A 19,738-nucleotide genomic window follows, 5' to 3' on the forward strand; every position below is an offset into this window, starting at 1 on the left:
TCACAGTCCTGAACTATTATCTACCTCATTGGATACCCTCGGACTATCTTCAATCAGACTTTACCTGCTTTATCTTGTCCTGAACATTATTCATGTTGTTCTGTTTATCATGTATCTGCACACTGTGAATGGCTTGATTGCGATCATATATTGTCTTTCTGCTGACTGGTTAGCATACAACAAAAGCTTTTTCCTGTTCCTCAGTACACGTTTCAATAAACTAAACTAAACTAATCATGTGTAGGTAGGAACTGCAGATGCTGATTTAAACCGAAGATAGACACAAAATGCTAGAATAACTCAGTGAGCCAGGCAGCATCTCTGGATAGAGGTAATGGTTGACGTTTCGGGTCGAGACCCTTCTTCAGACTGAGTCAGAGAGAAGCTACAGAGATAGGGAAGTGAAAGGTGTGAAAACAAGACAAAGTGGACAAAGCTCAAGGAATAGATCATGTAGTGTAAGAAAATAACTGCAGATGCTGGTACAAATCGAAGGTATTTATTCACAAAATGCTGGAGTAACTCAGCAGGTCAGGCAGCATCTCAGGAGAGAAGGAATGGGTGACGTTTCGGAGTCTCGACCCGAAATGTCACCCATTCCTTCTCTCCTGAGATGCTGCCTGACCTGCTGAGTTACTCCAGCATGTTGTGAATAAATACCTTCGAAGGAATAGATCATTGTTAGCTGGGAGACGACAACAACAAAGCAAACAGATAAAATGTTTATTGAAGGACAGACTGGTCAGAGAACTGGGAATGGGGAGGGATGGACAGAGAGGGAAAGCAAGTGTTTAGCAACTGGGAGATCAGGTAGGTTTAGGCAGACTCAGCTGTGGTGGCCGAGCCTGCTCTTGGTCTCGCCGATGTACAGGAGCCCACATCTGGAACAGCAGATACAATAGACAATAGGTGCAGGAGGAGGCCATTCGGCCCCTCGAGCCAGCACCGCCATTCAATGTGATCATGGCTGATCATTCTCAATCAGTACCCCGTTCCTGCCTTCTCCCCATACCCCCTGACTCCGCTATCCTTAAGAGCTCTATCTAGCTCTCTCTTGAATGCATTCAGAGAATTGGCCTCCACTGCCTTCTGAGGCAGAGAATTCCACAGATTCACAACTCTCTGACTGAAAAAGTTTTTCCTCATCTCAGTTCTAAATTGCCTACCCCTTAATTCTTAAACTGTGGCCCCTTGTTCTGGACTCCCCCAACATTGGGAACATGTTTCCTACCTCTAACGTGTCCAACCCCTTAATAATCTTATACGTTTCGAGAAGATCTCCTCTCATCCTTCTAAATTCCAGTAGATGAGGTGCAACTGAACCTCTCTGCCTCATCTAAAAAGACTGTTGGGGTCCAAGGGCGGAGTTGAGGGTGGAAGTATAGGAAACAAGTGTTACATCTCAGGGTCTGTACTGGGTGCGCACCCCAATAGCGGCTGTTTCTAGCGGGTGCGCACCCCCATATCGGCTGTTTCTAGCGGGTGCGCACCCCCATAGCGGCTGTTTCTAGCGGGTGCGCGCCCCCATAGCGGCTGTTTCTAGCGGGTGCGCACCCCCATAGCGGCTGTTTCTAGCGGGTGCGCGCCCCCATAGCGGCTGTTTCTAGCGGGTGCGCGCCCCCACAGCGGCTGTTTCTAGCGGGTGCGCACCCCCATAGCGGCTGTTTCTAGCGGGTGCGCACCCCCATGGCGGTTGGACGAGTGCGCACCCACTCGTAGCGGCGGCCTGTGGCGGTTGGGCGGGAGCGTGCAATCACAGCCCGCGCGCGGGTGCGCGGCGCCCCCCCCCCCCCCCCCAGCGGCGGGCTGTGGCAGTTGGGCGACGGGAGCGCGCAATCACAGCCCGCGCGCGGGGGCGCGCCCCCGCATACATACATACACACACAGCAGCGGGTTGTTCAGGAGCGCGCACAATGGCGGCGCTGCTGGGTCTCGGCGTGGGCCTGCTCGGCAGAGGGCTGCTCGGCCGCCCACGGGCCGCCTGGTGAGTGCTGGGGTGACTCGGCGGGACAAGGCAGTGGAGGCCAATTCTCTGCATGCATTCAAGAGAGAGCTAGATAGAGCTCTTAAGGATAGCGGAGTCAGGGGGTATGGGGAGGAGGCAGGAACGGGGTACTGATTGAGAGTGATCAGCCATGATCACATTGGATGGCGGTGCTGGCTCGAAGGGCTGAATGGCCTCCTCCTGCGTCTGTTGTCTATTGTCTGTGCCCGGAGAGGAGGAACGGGGCACGTTTCGGGTCGAGACCCTCCTCTGAAGAAAGATCTTCACCCGAAACGCCGCCCGCCCATTGCCCATTCCTTCTCTCCAGAGCAGGGACGCTCTTCTATTTTGAGGGCAAGTTCTGGCGGCTTCTGCAGACGCCGTTACCGCAGCCAGGCAGTGTTGGAGGAGTGAACGGGAGAGGCAACGTAGAGGGGATGGATCCCTGAACCCCCTCCCCTCCCCTCCCCTCTTCATTATTGCCCGCTCATTGTCAAGCGCGGTCTGGCCCCAGTCCCAACATCCCCTCCCCATAACATAGAGAAGTGCATTCCCGCTTGCAGTCTTACTACTCGTGTTTAAACTTAAACGTGTTTCTCATGCTTGCCTTTGAAGTGAGAGGAGGAGGAGGAGGAGAAGGAGAAGCGGGTGGTCGGGTCTCTGTCCTGTGCTCTACATTCTAAACGGTCTCTGGCTCTTCCTCCCCTCAGCAAATTATTTTATTGTCTGTACTATAAAGTGACTTCCATCCTCTTCATTTCCTGCACAAAATCGTCGACCCCCCCCCATCTGCGCAGTGTAAGATACACTCCCAAAAATTACAATAAGAAAACACAACAGTGCTACATACACTACAGTAACTTAGGGGGTCAAACAGCAACTCTGAGAACATGGATAGGTAATGTTTCAGGCTGAGTCAGACCCTGCTTCAGACTGACTATTGGGCGAGGGGGAAAGAAAGCTGGAAGAGAGGAAGGGCAGGACAAATAAAGTCTGGCAGGTAATATGTGTAGATGCAGATACTGGTTGGTATATGCTGAAGAACCAGGGGACACAGTTTTAAATGGCCTCCCCTTCATTCCTAGACTGAGGTGAAAAGAAACTTTTTCACCCAGAGCGTTGTGAATTTGTGGAATTCTCTGCCACAGAGGGCAGTGGAGGTCAATTCACTGGATGAATTTAAAAGAGTTAGATAGAACTCTAGGGGCTAGTGGAATCAAGGGATATGAGGAGAAGGCAGGCACAGGTTACAGTGCTGGCTCGAAGGGCCAAATGGCCTTCTCCTGCAACATATTTTTTATGTTGAGATAGACACAAAGTTCAAGAGTAACTCAGCAGGTCAGGCAATACCTCTGGAGAAAAAGGACGGGTGATGTTTCTGGTCGGGATCCTTCATCAGACTGCAGAAGAATTTTTCCGACCCGAAACGCCACCATCCTTTTTCTCCAGAGATGCTGCCTGACCTACTGGGTTACTCCAGCACTTCAGTGTGTCTATAGGGCAGATAATAGCTTGATACAGGTGAGGGAGGGGTGGTTTTGAAAGGCAGATAGTAGAAAACTGCCAGAACGGGGTACTGATTTTAGATGATCAGCTATGATCATATTGAATGGTGGTACTGCCTCGAAAGGCTGAATGGCCCATTCCTGTACCTATTTTCTATGTTTCTCTGCTCCTGGTGTTGCTATGCTATCACAGGTATTTTATCAGTATTGGAACAAAGTCTAAGAAATTGCAAAGACTGCCGCTAATGAAGGTTGCTGAGTAGCACCCTCTTATCCATTACTGTTACCATTATATTAAAGTTTGGCCATGCCAATGCCACTCAACAAAAACTAATAAATATAACTTTTTTATTTCTGATCAAATGCATTTCGTTGATTTGGTGTGTGATTTGGAAAGGAGATGTGCATCGTTGAAAACAAATGGTAAATCCTGTTTGATATTTCTAGTTCAGAGTAACTGCAAGAAAATGTCTACTTTCTTTCACTTGGATTTGTATGACACTTTTGTAGTGTGGTTTTAATTGTCTTGTAGAATAGTGTATATTAGGAGTCTTGCCTATTATTAGGAGGTTTGTGACTTAAAATATCAAATTCTGAAAATGCTTTGATTTAACTAACATTTTTGGATTCTCTGATTCTGATTTTTTCCCCTGCAAATTGGTCTTGATTATGGTGGCTGAGGGCACATCAGTAACATGGTTGAAATTGGGATTATTATATGTCTTGAAGTTAAATATCACAGAACGGGCCATTCTTTTAATTTGTCCATGCCAACAAAAGTGACAGACTGGTTCTACCAACATGCAGTACAGAACGCCACAGGAGATCCTTCTTCCCTGTGGCTATCAAACTGTACAACTCCCCCTTCTGTCGTGGGGTAGACTAACCACCCCTCCCCCCCCCCCCCCCCCCCCCCCATACCAAATCTTTGCACATCCCCAATTTTTCCATTCATCACTTTAATTTCATGTATCTTGTGTTTTATGGCTGTTGGCAGATCAATTTCCCTCCTGGGAAAAATAAAGTTATATCGTATTGTAATCCCATTCCACTCTAAACCTTTGATATCCATTAATTTGTTCAAATGTCTTTCATATGTTGTAATTGTACCTGCTTCTAGCACTTCCTCTGGCACCTTGTTCTATATGCCTACCACCCTCTGTATAAAAAGATAAACATGGCCCTGTTGTCCTTTTTAAATCTTCCCCCCCTCATCTTACTGTAGCCCTCTAGACTCCATTGCCCTTGAGGGGGGGGGGGGGGAGACTAACCATCTATTTATGCCACTCATGTTTTTATTAACCTCTAGAAGGCCATGCCTCAGTCTTAACCCCAAGGGAAAACAGATGTAGCCTATCCTGTCTCACATAATTCAAGGGCGGCACGGTAGCGCAGCGGTAGAGTTGCTGCTTTACAGCGAATGCAGCGCCGGAGACTAAGGTTCGATCCTGACTACGGGTGCTGTACTGTAAGGAGTTTGTACGTTCTCCCCGTGACCTGCGTGGGTTTTCTCCGAGATCTTCGGTTTCCTCCCACACTCCAAAGACGTACAGGTATGTAGGTTAATTGGCTGGGTAAATGTAAAAAATTGTCCCTAGTGTGTGTAGGATAGTGTTAATGTAAGGGGATCGCTGGGCGGCACGGACTTGGAGGGCCGAAAAGGCCTGTTTCCGGCTGTATATATATATGATAAGTGTGCTCATCCCGGCAACTTCCTTGTGAATCTTTTCTGTGCCCTCGCTAGCTTAATCACTGCCTTCCTATAATATTGCAACCAGAATATTCCGGATGCGATCAAACCAATATACTGTAAAGCCGTAATGTAATGAGCTAGCATTTGTACTCATTGTGATGAAGGTCGGCAGGAAACCACCATCATCTTCTCTCTCGGGGAACTATGAACGTTTCCCTGTTAAATTCCAGCGGCCATTCGTTTGGCCATTTTCCTAGTTGTCCAGCAGCTTTTTGTAACCCGAGACAACCTTCACTGTCTACCAGGTTGTGTAGGAAAATAACTGCAGATGCTGGTGTCTGAAGAAGGGTCTCGACCCGAAACGTCACCCATTCCTTCTCCCCAGAGATGCTGCCTGACCTGCTGAGTTACTCCAGCATTTTGTGATACCTTCACTGTCTACCACCTCACCAATTTTTTCCATTGTCTTAAGACGTCTGCTACTTTAACCGGGATGGGGGGTCATTGAAATAGGCAAACAATGCCTTTTATTGACAATTGTGCATCTACAGTATACTCTGGTAAACAATGTTACATACCGCCATTAGCACGTTTAGTTTGTAACAAAAAATATACAATATATTAAAAATACAATTTTTCAAAGTCCTGCACGAAAAATAACTTATTTCCAGTCTGAAGCTCTCGCCCATATCCCCACCCCCCAACTTTTACCATAGACAAAAAAATCTTTATAACACTTTTCGACAACATGAGGTTTCTTAGGAACTAACGTATTATGACAGAGCTACATGTACAATGTGGGATCTTGTCAAAGGCCTTGCTAAAGTCCTTGTAGACAACGTGTAAGAAAGGGACTGCAGATGCTGGTTTAAACTGAAGATAGACACAAAAAAACCTGAGTAACTCAGCGAGACAGGAAGCATCTCTGGAGAGAAGGAATGGGTGACGTTTCGTGTCAAGACCCTTCTTCAGACATATGTCTACCCTTCCCTTACCAATCCTCATAAAGGTAATTAAACCTGTGAAGCATGATTTCCCTTGACAAAGCTGCGTTGACCATTCTTAGTCGTCTTTTCAAATGCACAAAGATCCTGTCTCTCAGAAACCCCTCCAGTAAAACTACTCGCCCCTTAAGGATTGCGTCTTGTAGTTTCCTGGTTTGTCCTTGCAGCCTTTGTTCAATAATGCACAATATTTAGCCACCCTGTCTTCTGGTACCTCACACCTGGCTGGAGAAGATAAAAACAATTCTCCCAATACAGCATTAAGTTTTTCTCTTGCTTCCCAGAAAGTTCAGGGTCCAGGGTTTTATCTATCTTTATGAATGAATGAATAAGTTTATTGGCCAAGTATGCATATACAAGGAATGTGCCAAATGACAACACAAACATACAGTTAACAATTAAGAATAAGGCATAACCACATCAAAACAATAAGGATACAACATTACGGTCTAAACATGTGGGTGAAAATAAACCAGAGCAAAAAAGGGACTACATACTTTGGTTATTGAGTAGAACTATCACTCGTGGAAAAAATATGTTTTTATGTCTGGCTGTGGCTGCTTTGACAGTCCGGAGTCGCCTTCCAGAGGGAAGTGCTTCGAAGAGTTTGTGGCCAGGGTGAGAGGGGTCAGAGATGATTTTGCCCGCTCGCTTCCTGGCCCTTGCAGTGTACAGTTCGTCAATGGGGGGAAAAGATTGCAGCCAACAATCTTCTCAGCTGTGCGAACAATCCGTTGCAGCCACCGTATATCGTGCTTGGTGGCTGAGCCAAACCAGACCATGATGGAGAAGGTGGTAGCACTCAATGATAGCAGTATAGAATTGGACCATCATTGCCTGTGGCAGATTGTGTTTCTTCAGTTGCCGCAGGAAGTACATTCTCTGTTGGGCCTTTTTGACTGTGGAGTCGATGGTGGCCCCCCATTTAAGGTCCCTGGAGATGATGATTCCAAGGAACTTAAATGACTCCACAGATGTGACTATGTTGTTGTTGATGGTGAGTGGGGGGAGGGGAGGGGGTCGCTTTGAAAGTCTACAATTAGTTCCACTGTCTTGAGAGCATTGAGCTCCAGGTTGTCGCGATGGCACCAGGGCGCCAGCTGTGTCACTTCCCGTCTGTAGGCAGATTCCTCCCCATCCTGGATCAGTCCAATCAGGGTAGTGTCATCCGCAAACTTGAAGAGCTTGACAGTCTGTGGAGGTGCAGTCATTGGTGTAGAGATAGTAAAGGAGAGGGGAGAGTACGCAGCCTTGCGGTGCTCCTATGCTGAGGGTCTGCGGGTCTGAGATGTGCTTTCCCAGCCTCACATGCTGCTTCCTGTCCGTCAGGAAGTTGATGATCCACTGACGGAGGGGTTCAGGCACAGTCAGCTGGGAGAGTTTGTAGTGTAGTAGCTCTGGCACAATGGTGTTAAAAGCGGAGCTAAAGTCCACAAACAGAATCCTGGCGTAGGTCCCCTTGTGGTCTCGGTGCTGGAGGATGAAGTGCAGGCCTATGACTGCGTCGTCCACCTATCTATTGGCCCTTTATGCAAACTGCAGGGGGTCCAGCAGGGGGTTTGTGATATTTTTCAGCTGGGCCAGCACATCTTTCAAAGGTCTTCATGACCACAGAGGTAAGTGCGACAGGCCTGTAGTCATTAAGACCAGTGATCCTTGTCTTTTTGGGTACAGGGACAATAGTGGAGATCTTGAAGCAGGCAGGGACAGTGCAGGTTTGCAGGGACTGGTTGAAAATGTCTGTGTAGAACTGAGATGAGGAAAAACTTTTTCAGTCAGAGAGTTGTGAATCTGTGGAATTCTCTGCCTCAGAAGGCAGTGGAGGCCAATTCTCTGAATGCATTCAAGAGAGAGCTCGATAGAGCTCTTAAGGATAGCGGAGTCAGGGGGTATGGGGAGAAGGCAGGAACGGGGTACTGATTGAGAATGATCAGCCATGATCACATTGAATGGTGGTGCTGGCTCAAAGGGCCGAATGGTCTACTCCTGCACCTATTGTCTATTGTCCTGGAGATTTCTGGCATTTCTGTTTTCTGAATAGTCTCTCCACCTCTGCAATTTCTATTGTTAAACTGGAGTCATTCTGTGAGGATGTGCAAATTGGTGATGGGGGGGGGGCAATCTTTGCAAACTCCTGACCAATATCCCTTGTCGGCCAGGGTTCCTCCTCGTCCTGCCATTCACTTCAACGGGAAAATGTTAACCCTGAAATCTCCTTGCCTCACTTTTAAAAACCATCCACTTGCCAGATATTCCTTTCACTTGCTAACAACCTTTCCCAATCAACCTTTGCAAGTTCCTATCCAAAGCATTCAATATTAGCCATGCCCCAAGTACAGTCCCATCAATGTGATTATTGAGCTGCCAGCCCTAACCCCCTTTCCCAGCCATATTTCTATAGCTATATCACAATTCCTAGTGCAGAATGATACCCTGATCTAATCTGCATTCCTTGTCAAACTTCTTGCATTAAAATAAATACAATTTAGCTCATCAGACCTCCCTCGCTCCCTATCATGCCTACTGGACTTACCTGTTTTGGCTTCTATATTTGCCTCGACTACTTTATCTGCTGTACTATTACTTAGGGTCCTAACTCACCCAGACTACTGTAAATCTTCTCAAGTTGCTCTAGCAAATCTCCCCGTTAGGATATAGCTCCTTCTCCTGTTCGGATTCACCCATCCCTCTTGTAAAGGTCACCTTTGCCCCAGAGTGCTGTGGTTCTGTTTGCTGTTGTCTGCTCTAAGAGTAAAAACTGACACGAGGCTAAACTGACACGAGGCTAAAAAACCCACATTGGTTCAAATGGTCGGCGTTTGAATTTTTGACTTATTGGCAGGAAAGATCACGCAAAATGGCAGGAAAACCTGTAAGAGAGATGAAGGGCAGGACAAGGAGAAATGAGTGCAAGTCCACCAACATACGTACAAAAAGCAACAGAGCTAGTTTCCTTGCTCTCTCCACTTTTAGTAGTTATTATCAGTCTCATACTTTTGATGGCATTCTTTACAAAGCTGTTGTATTATAGATATCATATGGAATGGTTTTCTTATGTCCCTATTTTTCAGTTTGATTGTCAGTGAATGTTGAAGAGTAAAATAAACTTTTCTTTGAAACAGCTGCAGCAACATTTGCTCAGGAATACGAAGGTTGGCACTGGATAAGTCCCCCCTCAGCCCACCAAAACGGCCACTCAATGCTTACGTACGTTACATGGTGGAACAGCAACAGATATTATTTAAGCAAAAACCAGGTAAAAATACTTCTAAATCAAATCAATTTTATTAATGGGATGATATATCGGTTGAACATTATTTTGTAAACCCTCTTGCAAGTTGCTATGGAAATCATAAGGCCGCAGCTGTGTCTCTGAAATATTCAATGGCATTAGTGGAAATATAAGCATTTAATGTTTCAGGCCAACCAGATATACTGCCTGACCTGCTCGCTGCTTTCTGTTTTTGTATGTTCTGTTTTTTTGGTTCAGATTTCCAGCATCTGCAGTTCTTTGAGACACATGGAACTGCTGATCTTGAGTGAAATCTAACTTGCTGGATGAACCAGTGGGTCAGGTAGCATCTATGGAGGGAAGGTTCCTGACTCAATATCATCTGTCCATTTCCTGACAGGTGCTACCTGACCCACTGTGTTCCTCCAGTAATTATCTGCAGTTTTTTTTCATTCTGATTATGTCTCCAGGTTTATTTTATAAGTGACATATTTATCTCTAACGAACAATAATTTGTGATTAAACTGGGACGGATTTTCTTTGATGGGTTAATTGTGCTGATTTCTGGCCATTTTAATTCTACCTAAATAAAATGTGAGAGATATTCGGCAACAGCAAAATCGGTGCAATTATGGGTCAACATTTTGTGTTTCATCCATGGTTGAAGCTCCAAGTCTTGAATCTTTCACTTGGCTAGATAGTCACAAGCCAGTGCCATGAAGCTATTTTGTTTTGATCAATATAAAATTGTCTATTTACAGATATCCGTGTTGTAGAAAGGACTAAATGGATTGCTCAGGCTTGGAGACAGTTAACAGCAGATCAGAAACATGTAAGTGGTTTAAATTTCCGGGACAAGAATTATTGGCAATAGCTGTATCTTTTGTAAAATGTCTAAAAACTTTACATTTTGGCTGCTGTTCCTATTACAGAAGAACGCCCTCAGATATGGCCTTCCTGCCTTTTCAAATAACTAATGCTCTGTCTTGTGCTTTCAGCCATATCAAATTGAAGCAAATGGTGGTAAAGAGAAATATAAATTGGATTTGGCAGCTTTCAACGCACAACTCACTCCAGCTGAGTTAGCCAATTTAAAAGAAAAAAAGAGACACAAACTGGCCAAACGGAAAACAATGAGGCAGAAACGAGTAAGTACTAAGTTAGCCTTGTGTCTTGAAAAATGGTAAGTAATTCTGGAGAAGACTATGTCTGTACTTTACTGTAGAAACAAAGAACTAGATGCTGGTTAGGACATCAAAGAGCTGGAGCAACATCAGGTGAGGCAGTATCTCTGGAGAATGTGAAAAGGTGACATTTCGTGCAGAGACTCTTTTTTAGACTGTTACCAGTCTGAAGAACGGTTTTGAAACATCCCCTATCCACATTCTCCAGAGATGCTGCTTGACTCGCTGAGTTACTCCTGCACTTTGTGTCTGCCTGCACTTTGCCGTTCTTCTCCTCGTAGCTCGGGTGGTCTACAATTGGAGTCAATTAATTCAGAAGGTTGGTGAAGCCAATCAGCTTCATCTCCCGGAAGCACCGTGTCAATTTTCTGGTGTGAATGGCTTAGCTATTCAGAGTGAAAGAAGGTTGGGAAATCTTTCACAATGGGAGGTTCAATAGACAATAGGTGCAGGAGTAGGCCATTCGGCCCTTCGAGCCAGCACCGCCATTCAATGTGATCTTGGCTGATCATTCTCAATCAGTACCCTGTTCCTGCCTTCTCCCCATACCCCCTGACTCCGCTATCCTTAAGAGCTCTATCTAGCTCTCTCTTGAATGCATTCAGAGAATTGGCCTCCACTGCCTTCTGAGGCAGAGAATTCCACAGATTCACAACTGACTGAAAACGTTTTTCCTCATCTCCGTTCTAAATGGCCTACCGCTTAAACTGTGGCCCCTGGTTCTGGACTCCTCCAACATTGGGAACATGTTTCCTGCCTCTAACGTGTCCAACCCCTTAATAATCTTATACGTTTCGATAAGATCCCCTCTCATCCTTCTAAATTCCAGTGTATACAAGCCTAGTCGCTCCAGTCTTTCAACATATGACAGTCCCGCCATTCCGGAAATTAACCTAGTAAACCTACGCTGCACGCCCTCAATAGCAAGAATATCCTTTCTCAAATTTGGAGACCAAAACTGCACACAGTACTCCAGGTGCGGTCTCACTAGGGCCCTGTACAACTGCAGAAGGACCTCTTTGCTCTTATACTCAACGCCTCTTGTTATGAAGGCTAACATTCCATTGGCTTTCTTCACTGCCTGCTGTACCTGCATGGTTCAGTCGTTGAACAAGGGAGATGTAGTGTACCTTTGGTTACTGAATTCCAGGATGGTGTGTTATCAAGTTCAAAAGTGTCACAGAATTGCAAAATGTTTTTGAGGAGGAGGAGCGGGGGACATTACAATTAAAATCCAGTTACAAATCATGTTGGATTTTGGTGCTAATGAAGTGTTATGTAATGTTAACTATTTTTGTTGCGTGCAGAAGCTTACAATGTTGGGGAAGCCTAAACGTCCACGGACGGGTTTCAATATCTTCATGGCGGAAAACTTTGATGATGCCAAAGGCCCAACTTCCACGGTAAAAATAACAAAATCATTTTATTATCGGGAAATAAATTGTTTAAAACATTTCTATTTGGGTTAAAACCTGCTTCCACCAGATAATATCAAAATGACAAAATGTAACTGCTAGTTTCAGTGCTGTCCTTTCATTTATATTAACAATTCTGCTTTAATGTAACATTTATTTTTAAAGTTGCAATAGTTAAAGCTGCAAAGTTACTAGAACTTTTTATTGCTTCTGAATTTTAATTATGCTTGTTAAACTTTTTTCTTTCTGGTTTTGAAGCCAATGGAATAATGTTTTTATAATAATTTAACAACATCTATTTTGATGAGTGATGGAACAATGTAGCATATAACTGAATATAACTAGTATAAGAAAATAACTGCAGATGCTGGTACAAATCGAAAGTGTTTATTCACAAAATGCTGGAGTAACTCAGCTGATCATGCAGCATGTCAGGAGAGAGGTAATGGGTGATGTTTCGGGTTGAGACCCTTCAGACTCAATATAACTATATAACTTAAGTACTGTATGACTTGTAGTATTCTGTCTTCTCTGCACCTGCATTAAGACCTTGACATGATTTCTGGCATGGCTGGTCATAATATCCAAACTGCTGTTTAATGTGATTTATGAAGATTTTGTGTAACTTATTTTGTGTCCCCCAGGCTTCTTAAGTACGTTAAAGATTCCATGTGCTATTTTTAAGTCGTCTCAAAATTAGCCTACCATTTTCAACGATCTGTTTGTGCATCACCAGATCTCACTGCTGCACCACTTAGCATCTCTTCAATTGTCTTTTGCATTGCATGCCATTTGCTCCATTTCTCTCGTCTTGAATATTAGTTTAGTTTTGAGAATCAATCCAGCAACAGGTCCTTCGGCCCACCGAGTCCGTGCCGTCCAGCAATCTCCATACACTAACGCTATCCTACATACTGGAGACAATTCATAATCTTTACTGAAGCCAATTAACATACAAACCTGCACGTCTTTAGAATGTGGGAGAAAACTGGATTACCCGGAGAAAACCTATGCAGGTCAAGGGGAGAACGTACAAACTGTGTACAGACAGCACCCGTAGTTGTGATCGAACCTGGGTTGCTGGCAATTCTACCGCTGGGTCACCTATCTCAGAAGACCGATCTTGACTGCCTTATGAGTAAGGAGTCATGTTGGGATCTACCCAAAATTCTGCTCACTATTTGTTTTGTGATGTTCAAACTTGGCCCAATAGAGTTGAATTTACTAAAACTCGAATTGAACAAAGAACAGCTCCCCATTTGGTGTTTGGGTTTTGTGCATCAACAAATACAATGGTTTAATGTTTAATATGCAACAGCGCCAAGATAAATGAAGGGAGTAACATCAACCAGAGTATGCTTTCTTTATCAGTCTAACGGGAGACATTGACTCTTTATCACGTTTGAGGGATTGGAACATCATCAAATTTGGCTGCCTTTTGAAACCTATCTCGATTTTACATGTGCTACATGTTGACATGCACGCTGCGATTCTAACGAAAGGATTCTCAACTGACCCAATCCCAGTGCAGTCCTGGAGTTTGTATCATTGTATATTATATACCCTTTATTCAACCATACGTGACAAAATATGAAACCTTGCCTCCAACAGGTTTTCTGTTGCAGGGGAGGTTATCTACAGGACAAATAACAACCATTTCAACCCATATCATCTGCACTCCAAAACTTCAGTTAAACTTCCAACTTCAGTTTTGATGCTGCAGTACCCAGTTAATTCTTGGGCGTGGATACTTGAGTCCAAGGACATTATTACGATATTCACAAAAGCATAAGTTCTCAATTAATCTACTTCCACTGCACATGATGGTAGCAATCTACAACGAAACCCTGGAAAACATTATCACTTTCTACATCTCGGAAACACATCGTTAAAACTGAAGGCAGAGTTTGAAGAGGAAAAATTACTTCAGGCTGGGGGTGGGTGGGAGGGAGGGGGGGGGGTGGTTAATCGTGATTGCTAGGATATTGTTTTGGAATATCATTCTTTACTGATCATCAATGGTTTCAACCAGGGTCAACCTGGATGCTGTTACAGTTTGTTCTCTAGAGATCTAGTGGAAAATGCACATAGCTGCAAAGTTCTGGGTTTCACGGTGGACTCTGTTAAGGCTGAAATGAAATGGGAAAGATTGACTGTCGGGCCTTTAAAACCAGGCTCGGCCATTTTGGCATGGCACAGTAATGTTGCTGGCAGCAATGGGGCAATTAACCAGAGAGATTCTTGTCAGATAATTTCCAAAACAGAAGTGGAAGATAAACTGATGAAAAGACAAAGATATTTATTTGTGACATAAATTTCTCTGGTGCTTAGCATCATATATTGTGCGGCTCCAGATAACACTTTCTGGCGAACTGGTAGTACCGCAACACAAAGTGAGCAATAAAAGCTCATCAGGTTTGAGTACCAGGTGTTCCAGGAAGCCCATGAGACTTAACAAGAGGCCAATGTCACGTTTCCGGAAATGAAATTTTGGGAATATTTGGTGGTTTCCATGCATTGGTTCACGATTCCCTAAGGCAACCTAACAAATTACGACTCAAATGTTTAGTTGACACCATTTTCACTTGGGGGTTCGCTGATCTAGACATGAGTTGTTGGAATCAATGTAGTCAAGAAATGTTTCCATGTGATTTTAACGTGGAATATTTTGTCTGCATTGAGATTTCCATGATTTGCTTTTTAAACATGCTGTATTATTTGAGTGCTGCTGCTATTTATTAGTCTATGTTGATTGTCTTTAATCCCTCCACTAAACAAAATGCCAACATTTTGTCTTTGTAGGCAAAGCTAAAGAACCTCCAGGTTGAGTGGCATCAGTTATCTGATACACAGAAACAGGTAAAAATGTCTTTGCTTTTAATAGATTAAATGCAGAGTGGTTCCCTTGTCCTTGTATTGTCATTTGATTTGGAATTTCTGCCTGAGCATATGCTTAGCCTTAACCATATTATTACCATTTGCTTTATGATGTCTTTCCTATCGCTCAATTTTCTCTTCAAAGTAGCGCCAGGAACTGTGACTTGGGCATTCATATTCTCGCATCAAGGACCATTTGTGACTGGAGCCCTATCCATCAGTCACAAGTTAATATGTAGAATCAGTGTGGTCATTTACTGTCCATGTCTTGGTAGTCAAAGCCTATAGAATAAAACTGCTCCTAATTTATCTCGGGCATTAAAATAGATACTTGGATAGAAAACGCCGAGAGGAATACAGCTATTAATCTGACCTGTGGTAGGAAAGATAGTCATTTATAATGACTGGCAATTCCTTGACACTGCCTCGTGTTATCTCTATTTCAAGATTAAATGGGGAATAGTCCACTTTACCTCGTTCCAGTCAGTAGGTTTTGCTTAAAATATATTTAGGCTCAAAATATTATTATTTTTAGACAGTGGAATTGGCATTCAGGTGATTGAAATGATAGGCATTTTCAACAGTGTCCCACACAGTCAAAACTGCAATCGTCAGATGAGTGGGGGTTTGGAAATAATTGTAAATGTTTCATCTCCCTTTTTAAGGAATGCATCCTTTCTTGTTTCTTTACTGGGTGACACAGCTCACAAGGCAGATTGACCCTTCACAACAGTGCTGATTCCTTGGTGGAGCTATCTAAATTATTCCATTTCACATTTTTTCCCGATAAACTTTCTAGTGTCTGTAATTTATTTTGTGTAACAGAATTTACTTTGCTACTCGTGCACTGCTTTAAGAACACAAGTTTGTTGCTGGTCCATTGCCCAATCAACTTAAATGTATGCCAGCTACTGTAATTGGAAATAAATTATTTTATTTGCTCAAAACTGATCATTATTTTGAACAGTTTGATCAAATCTTTTGATCTGTTCTGAGAAGACTTGCAGATTGTCAACTCTCCAATTTCTGAAATCCTTCATCCCTGATATTTTCAAATACCACTGGTGCCCTTATCTAGGAAATGATCTATTTGGTATAGAATGGAGTATAGTGAAGATTCACGGGCTGCAAGAGCAGTAGGTGTGCCACTTTACTCAGGGGTGACCGCGCTTTTGCGGTTGCAGCTCCTAGACTGTGGAACAGCATCCCTCTCCCCATCAGAACTGCCCCCTCCATCGACTCCTTTAAGTCCAGGCTCAAAACCTATTTCTACTCCCTAGCGTTTGAGGCCCTCTGAGGGGGGCGCTGTAAACTGTTTTGTATGTGCTGATATGTTTGTGTGCTACTGTATGTTTCATTTTTTTCCTTAGTACCTAAACAGATGTACAACACTGGTCAACGTGGGTTGTTTTTAAATGTGCTATACAAATAAAATTGACTTGACTTTACAGACAGTAAACGGGGACTGTACTTCCTTGGTTTAGATGCTTGCTGAGCTCCTCCAGCAGTTTATATTTTGCTCTAGGAAGGCAGTATGTCTGACAGCAGATCTATGATACTTGTTTGGTGGAACTGTTTATGCGACACAGTGGAATAATTCCACTTGGACAAATGTATACAAGATTAGACTCATTACAGCACAGTATTTACAAACACTAAATTCAAAGTTTTATACTCCTGATATTTAAAATATCGCACGGTCGACATTGCTACTCTTTATCTGATGTAGTTAATTTCTGTGCAGATTTATTTAATATAATGAATGATTTCTGATTTGGACGACATGTCTCATTCTGCGAAACTATGATTAGTCCTGTGTAATGACCACCCATAGAACCTCTCACACGTTGTCCTGGTGCAAGGGATAATTCTGAGTCATGTGAGATCTATTTCTCCTACTTTAAATACAAATCTTTACTCGTATGGCATTACATGTTTGGCTTTGGAATCTTAAGGTATGGAAACTTGCAGATAGGTACACATGTCAGAGGCTGTAATTTGCAAGACATTTGTGATTAACGAGGATATAAGCTTGTAGTATGTAAAATTTGAATTACTACTTATAATGAAGCAAATACAACTTTCTCGTACTGATTAATTATCCTGGGTGTTGAAAATTAGCTATTTGAAGTGGGAGGAAACCGAATATCTCGGAGAAAACCCACGCAGGTCACGGGGAGAACGTACAAACTCCTTACAGTGCAGCACCCGTAGTCAGGATCGAACCTGAGTCTCCGGCTCAACTTTCTAGTTGAGAAAGTTTACCTTAAGCTGTTGGCAACTATGAAGGCTGCATATATAATAGGCTTGCTACATGCTTACCTTGGTTGCAGAAGAAGGAATGCATTGTTTAGACAATAGGTGCAGGAGTAGGCCATTTAGCCCTTCGAGCCAGCACCACCATTCAATGTGATCATGGCTGATCATTCTCAATCAGTACCCCGTTCCTGCCTTCTCCCCATACCCCCTGACTCCGCTATCCTTAAGAGCTCTATCTAGCTCTCTCTTGAATGCATTCAGAGAATTGGCCTCCACTGCCTTCTGAGGCAGAGAATTCCACAGATTCACAACTCTCTGACTGAAAATGTTTTCCTCATCTCTGTTCTAAATAGCTTACCCCTTATTCCCTTATTCTTAAACTGTGGCCCCTGGTTCTGGACTCCCCCAACATTGGGAACATGTTTCTTGCCTCTAACGTGTCCAATCCCTTAATAATCTTATATGTTTCAATAAGATCCCCTCTCATCCTTCTAAATTCCAATGTATACAAGCCCAGTCGCTCCAGTCTTTCAATGTACGACAGTCCCACCATTCCGGGAATTAACCTAGTGAACCTACGCTGCACTCCCTCAATAGCACAAATGTCCTTCCTCAAATTTGGAGACCAAAACTGCACACAGTACTCCAGGTGTGGTCTCACTAGGGCCCTGTACAACTGCAGAAGGACCTCTTTGCTCCAATACTCAACTCCTCTTGTCATAAAGGCCAACATGCCATACTGCCTGCTGTTCCTGCATGCTAACTTTAAGTGACTGATGAACAAGGACACCCAGATCTCTTTGTACTTCCCCATTTCCTAACTTGACACCATTCAGATAATAATCTGCCTTCCTGTTCTTACCACCAAAGTGGATAACCTCACATTTATCCACATCAAAACCTGGCACGAGGGTGAGCAAGTTAATATTGTTAAAATGTTATTGTCGGACATTTGTAAGGCCTAGTGGAAAAACATGGACTGTAGTTAGTTTTCCAGCAGTGAGTCGAGATAAAGATGGCTTCTGTGTCAAGCCACCACTTCTTCCCTCTGTTCCCATTTCTTTCACTTCATCTTCCTCCTACATCACCCCACCCCCTCACTGACTCCCATTATGCAGTTTGAAGTGCTGGGTGAGGTCGTGCAAGTCTATTTGGAAAACTGTTTCAAAACTCATGCCTTTAATACACCCTTGCTGAAGAAAATCTAAGAAAGATTTAGAAAAGGACACTGTTTCTGTATTTCAATGATCTTTGGTGTACATAAAATTTTCGGATAGAAATGGGCCATTTGGTGCAACTGGTCTTCACCATGTTTGTGACTCACTTAAATCTTTTATGCCATCTGACGTTGTATAAATCTCTTGCACTCGCTGTTACTCTTTTAGATGTACAAGCAGCTGGCTGAGGATGATAAAATCCGATACCGGAATGAAATCAAGTCCTGGGAAGAGCAGATGATCGAGACAGGACACGAAGATGTCATTCGTGCAAAGAACAAGAAAAAAATTCGAAGGTTGCCACGGAAGAAAGCAAAATCAAAACAAACAGCGTCACAAACAGTTTCCACTGGTGCCAAAGCCTCAACACTGTCCTCTACTTCAAAAACAGGGAAAGAAGTTAAAAAACCTGAAGAATAAGGTTATTCCTGAAAGGCCTATTTTTATTGACCATACTCGTAACTGATGTTCAAAACTGACTACTATTCCTGCAATTTCAAGAATATACTTGGAATATAATTGTGAAGGATTTCATCAATCGTTTGATTTTCTCTGCAGCAATACGGTTATGACAGCAGATATACTAGGGACTGTGTTCTAGCTACTTCATAGAAAGTTAGTGTATGCAATCTATATTGGGCATACTATGAGGAACCTCTTGGGTTCAGTAGAAGAGGCGTAATTTACAAGTTGTAAATACGCAAGGCTTGTCTGTAATAATGTGAACTAAATTCAGTTTTGTGATCTACATATTCTGGAGTCGGACGGAGAACTCCACTATGGACAGGATCTGTAGTGTAAATTTTACAACTTTTTTTTTGTAAGCCGAAATAATGAATGCGACAAATTATCAGCTGAAGAATCTTCAATTATGACATGTAAATAAAGATTCAAATTTGCATAGAACATTTGCACAACATTTTGTATATGAATATGGTGCATCATCTCATGGTGTTTAATCTGGAAGAGAAATGTACAGGCCATTTCAAGAAACGGCATGGAAATATATTTCCAATGGGGCTAAGTTGGCCAAAACCATGAGAGCAAAGCAGTTTAAATGAAGTTGGGATCAATTTCTAGAATGCAGAACCATGCTACTAAAATGTTCTGTTTTTACATATAAACAGTTCGGACTTTGAGTTGGTGGAGCTTAGGGTCTGCAAAACTGGTCGTATCTGTGAAGGTAATGATGGAAAGAGTGAAAGATTTGACAAAGTATGATAGGAAACCTGGAATGAGTTATTTTTGAGAATTGTTCTGAGACTCTTTCCATTGTAGGATATCGTCACAGAGTTGTGGATCCATTGGAAGTGTGTCAGGAATTCTTGGGTGCTGGGTCTTAAATAGCAGTCTCAAAATAATCCAGAG

At 43.3% G+C, this 19,738-nt stretch overlaps 1 protein-coding gene across 1 annotated transcript; it reads left to right on the top strand.

Moving 5' to 3' along the window:
* Positions 1–1,858: 1,858 nt before the first annotated feature.
* On the top strand, positions 1,859–19,276 carry tfam (transcription factor A, mitochondrial). Its single transcript, XM_078412763.1, has 7 exons — positions 1,859–1,984; positions 9,309–9,442; positions 10,180–10,250; positions 10,417–10,566; positions 11,910–12,005; positions 14,820–14,876; positions 18,539–19,276. The coding sequence occupies exons 1-7, from the start codon at positions 1,914–1,916 to the stop codon at positions 18,788–18,790; spliced, it is 831 nt and encodes a 276-aa protein (XP_078268889.1). The 5' UTR covers positions 1,859–1,913; the 3' UTR covers positions 18,791–19,276.
* Positions 19,277–19,738: the final 462 nt, after the last annotated feature.

The sequence above is a fragment of the Rhinoraja longicauda genome, chromosome 16 (genome assembly GCF_053455715.1).
Source record: "Rhinoraja longicauda isolate Sanriku21f chromosome 16, sRhiLon1.1, whole genome shotgun sequence".
Classification (NCBI taxonomy): Eukaryota; Metazoa; Chordata; class Chondrichthyes; order Rajiformes; family Arhynchobatidae; genus Rhinoraja; species Rhinoraja longicauda.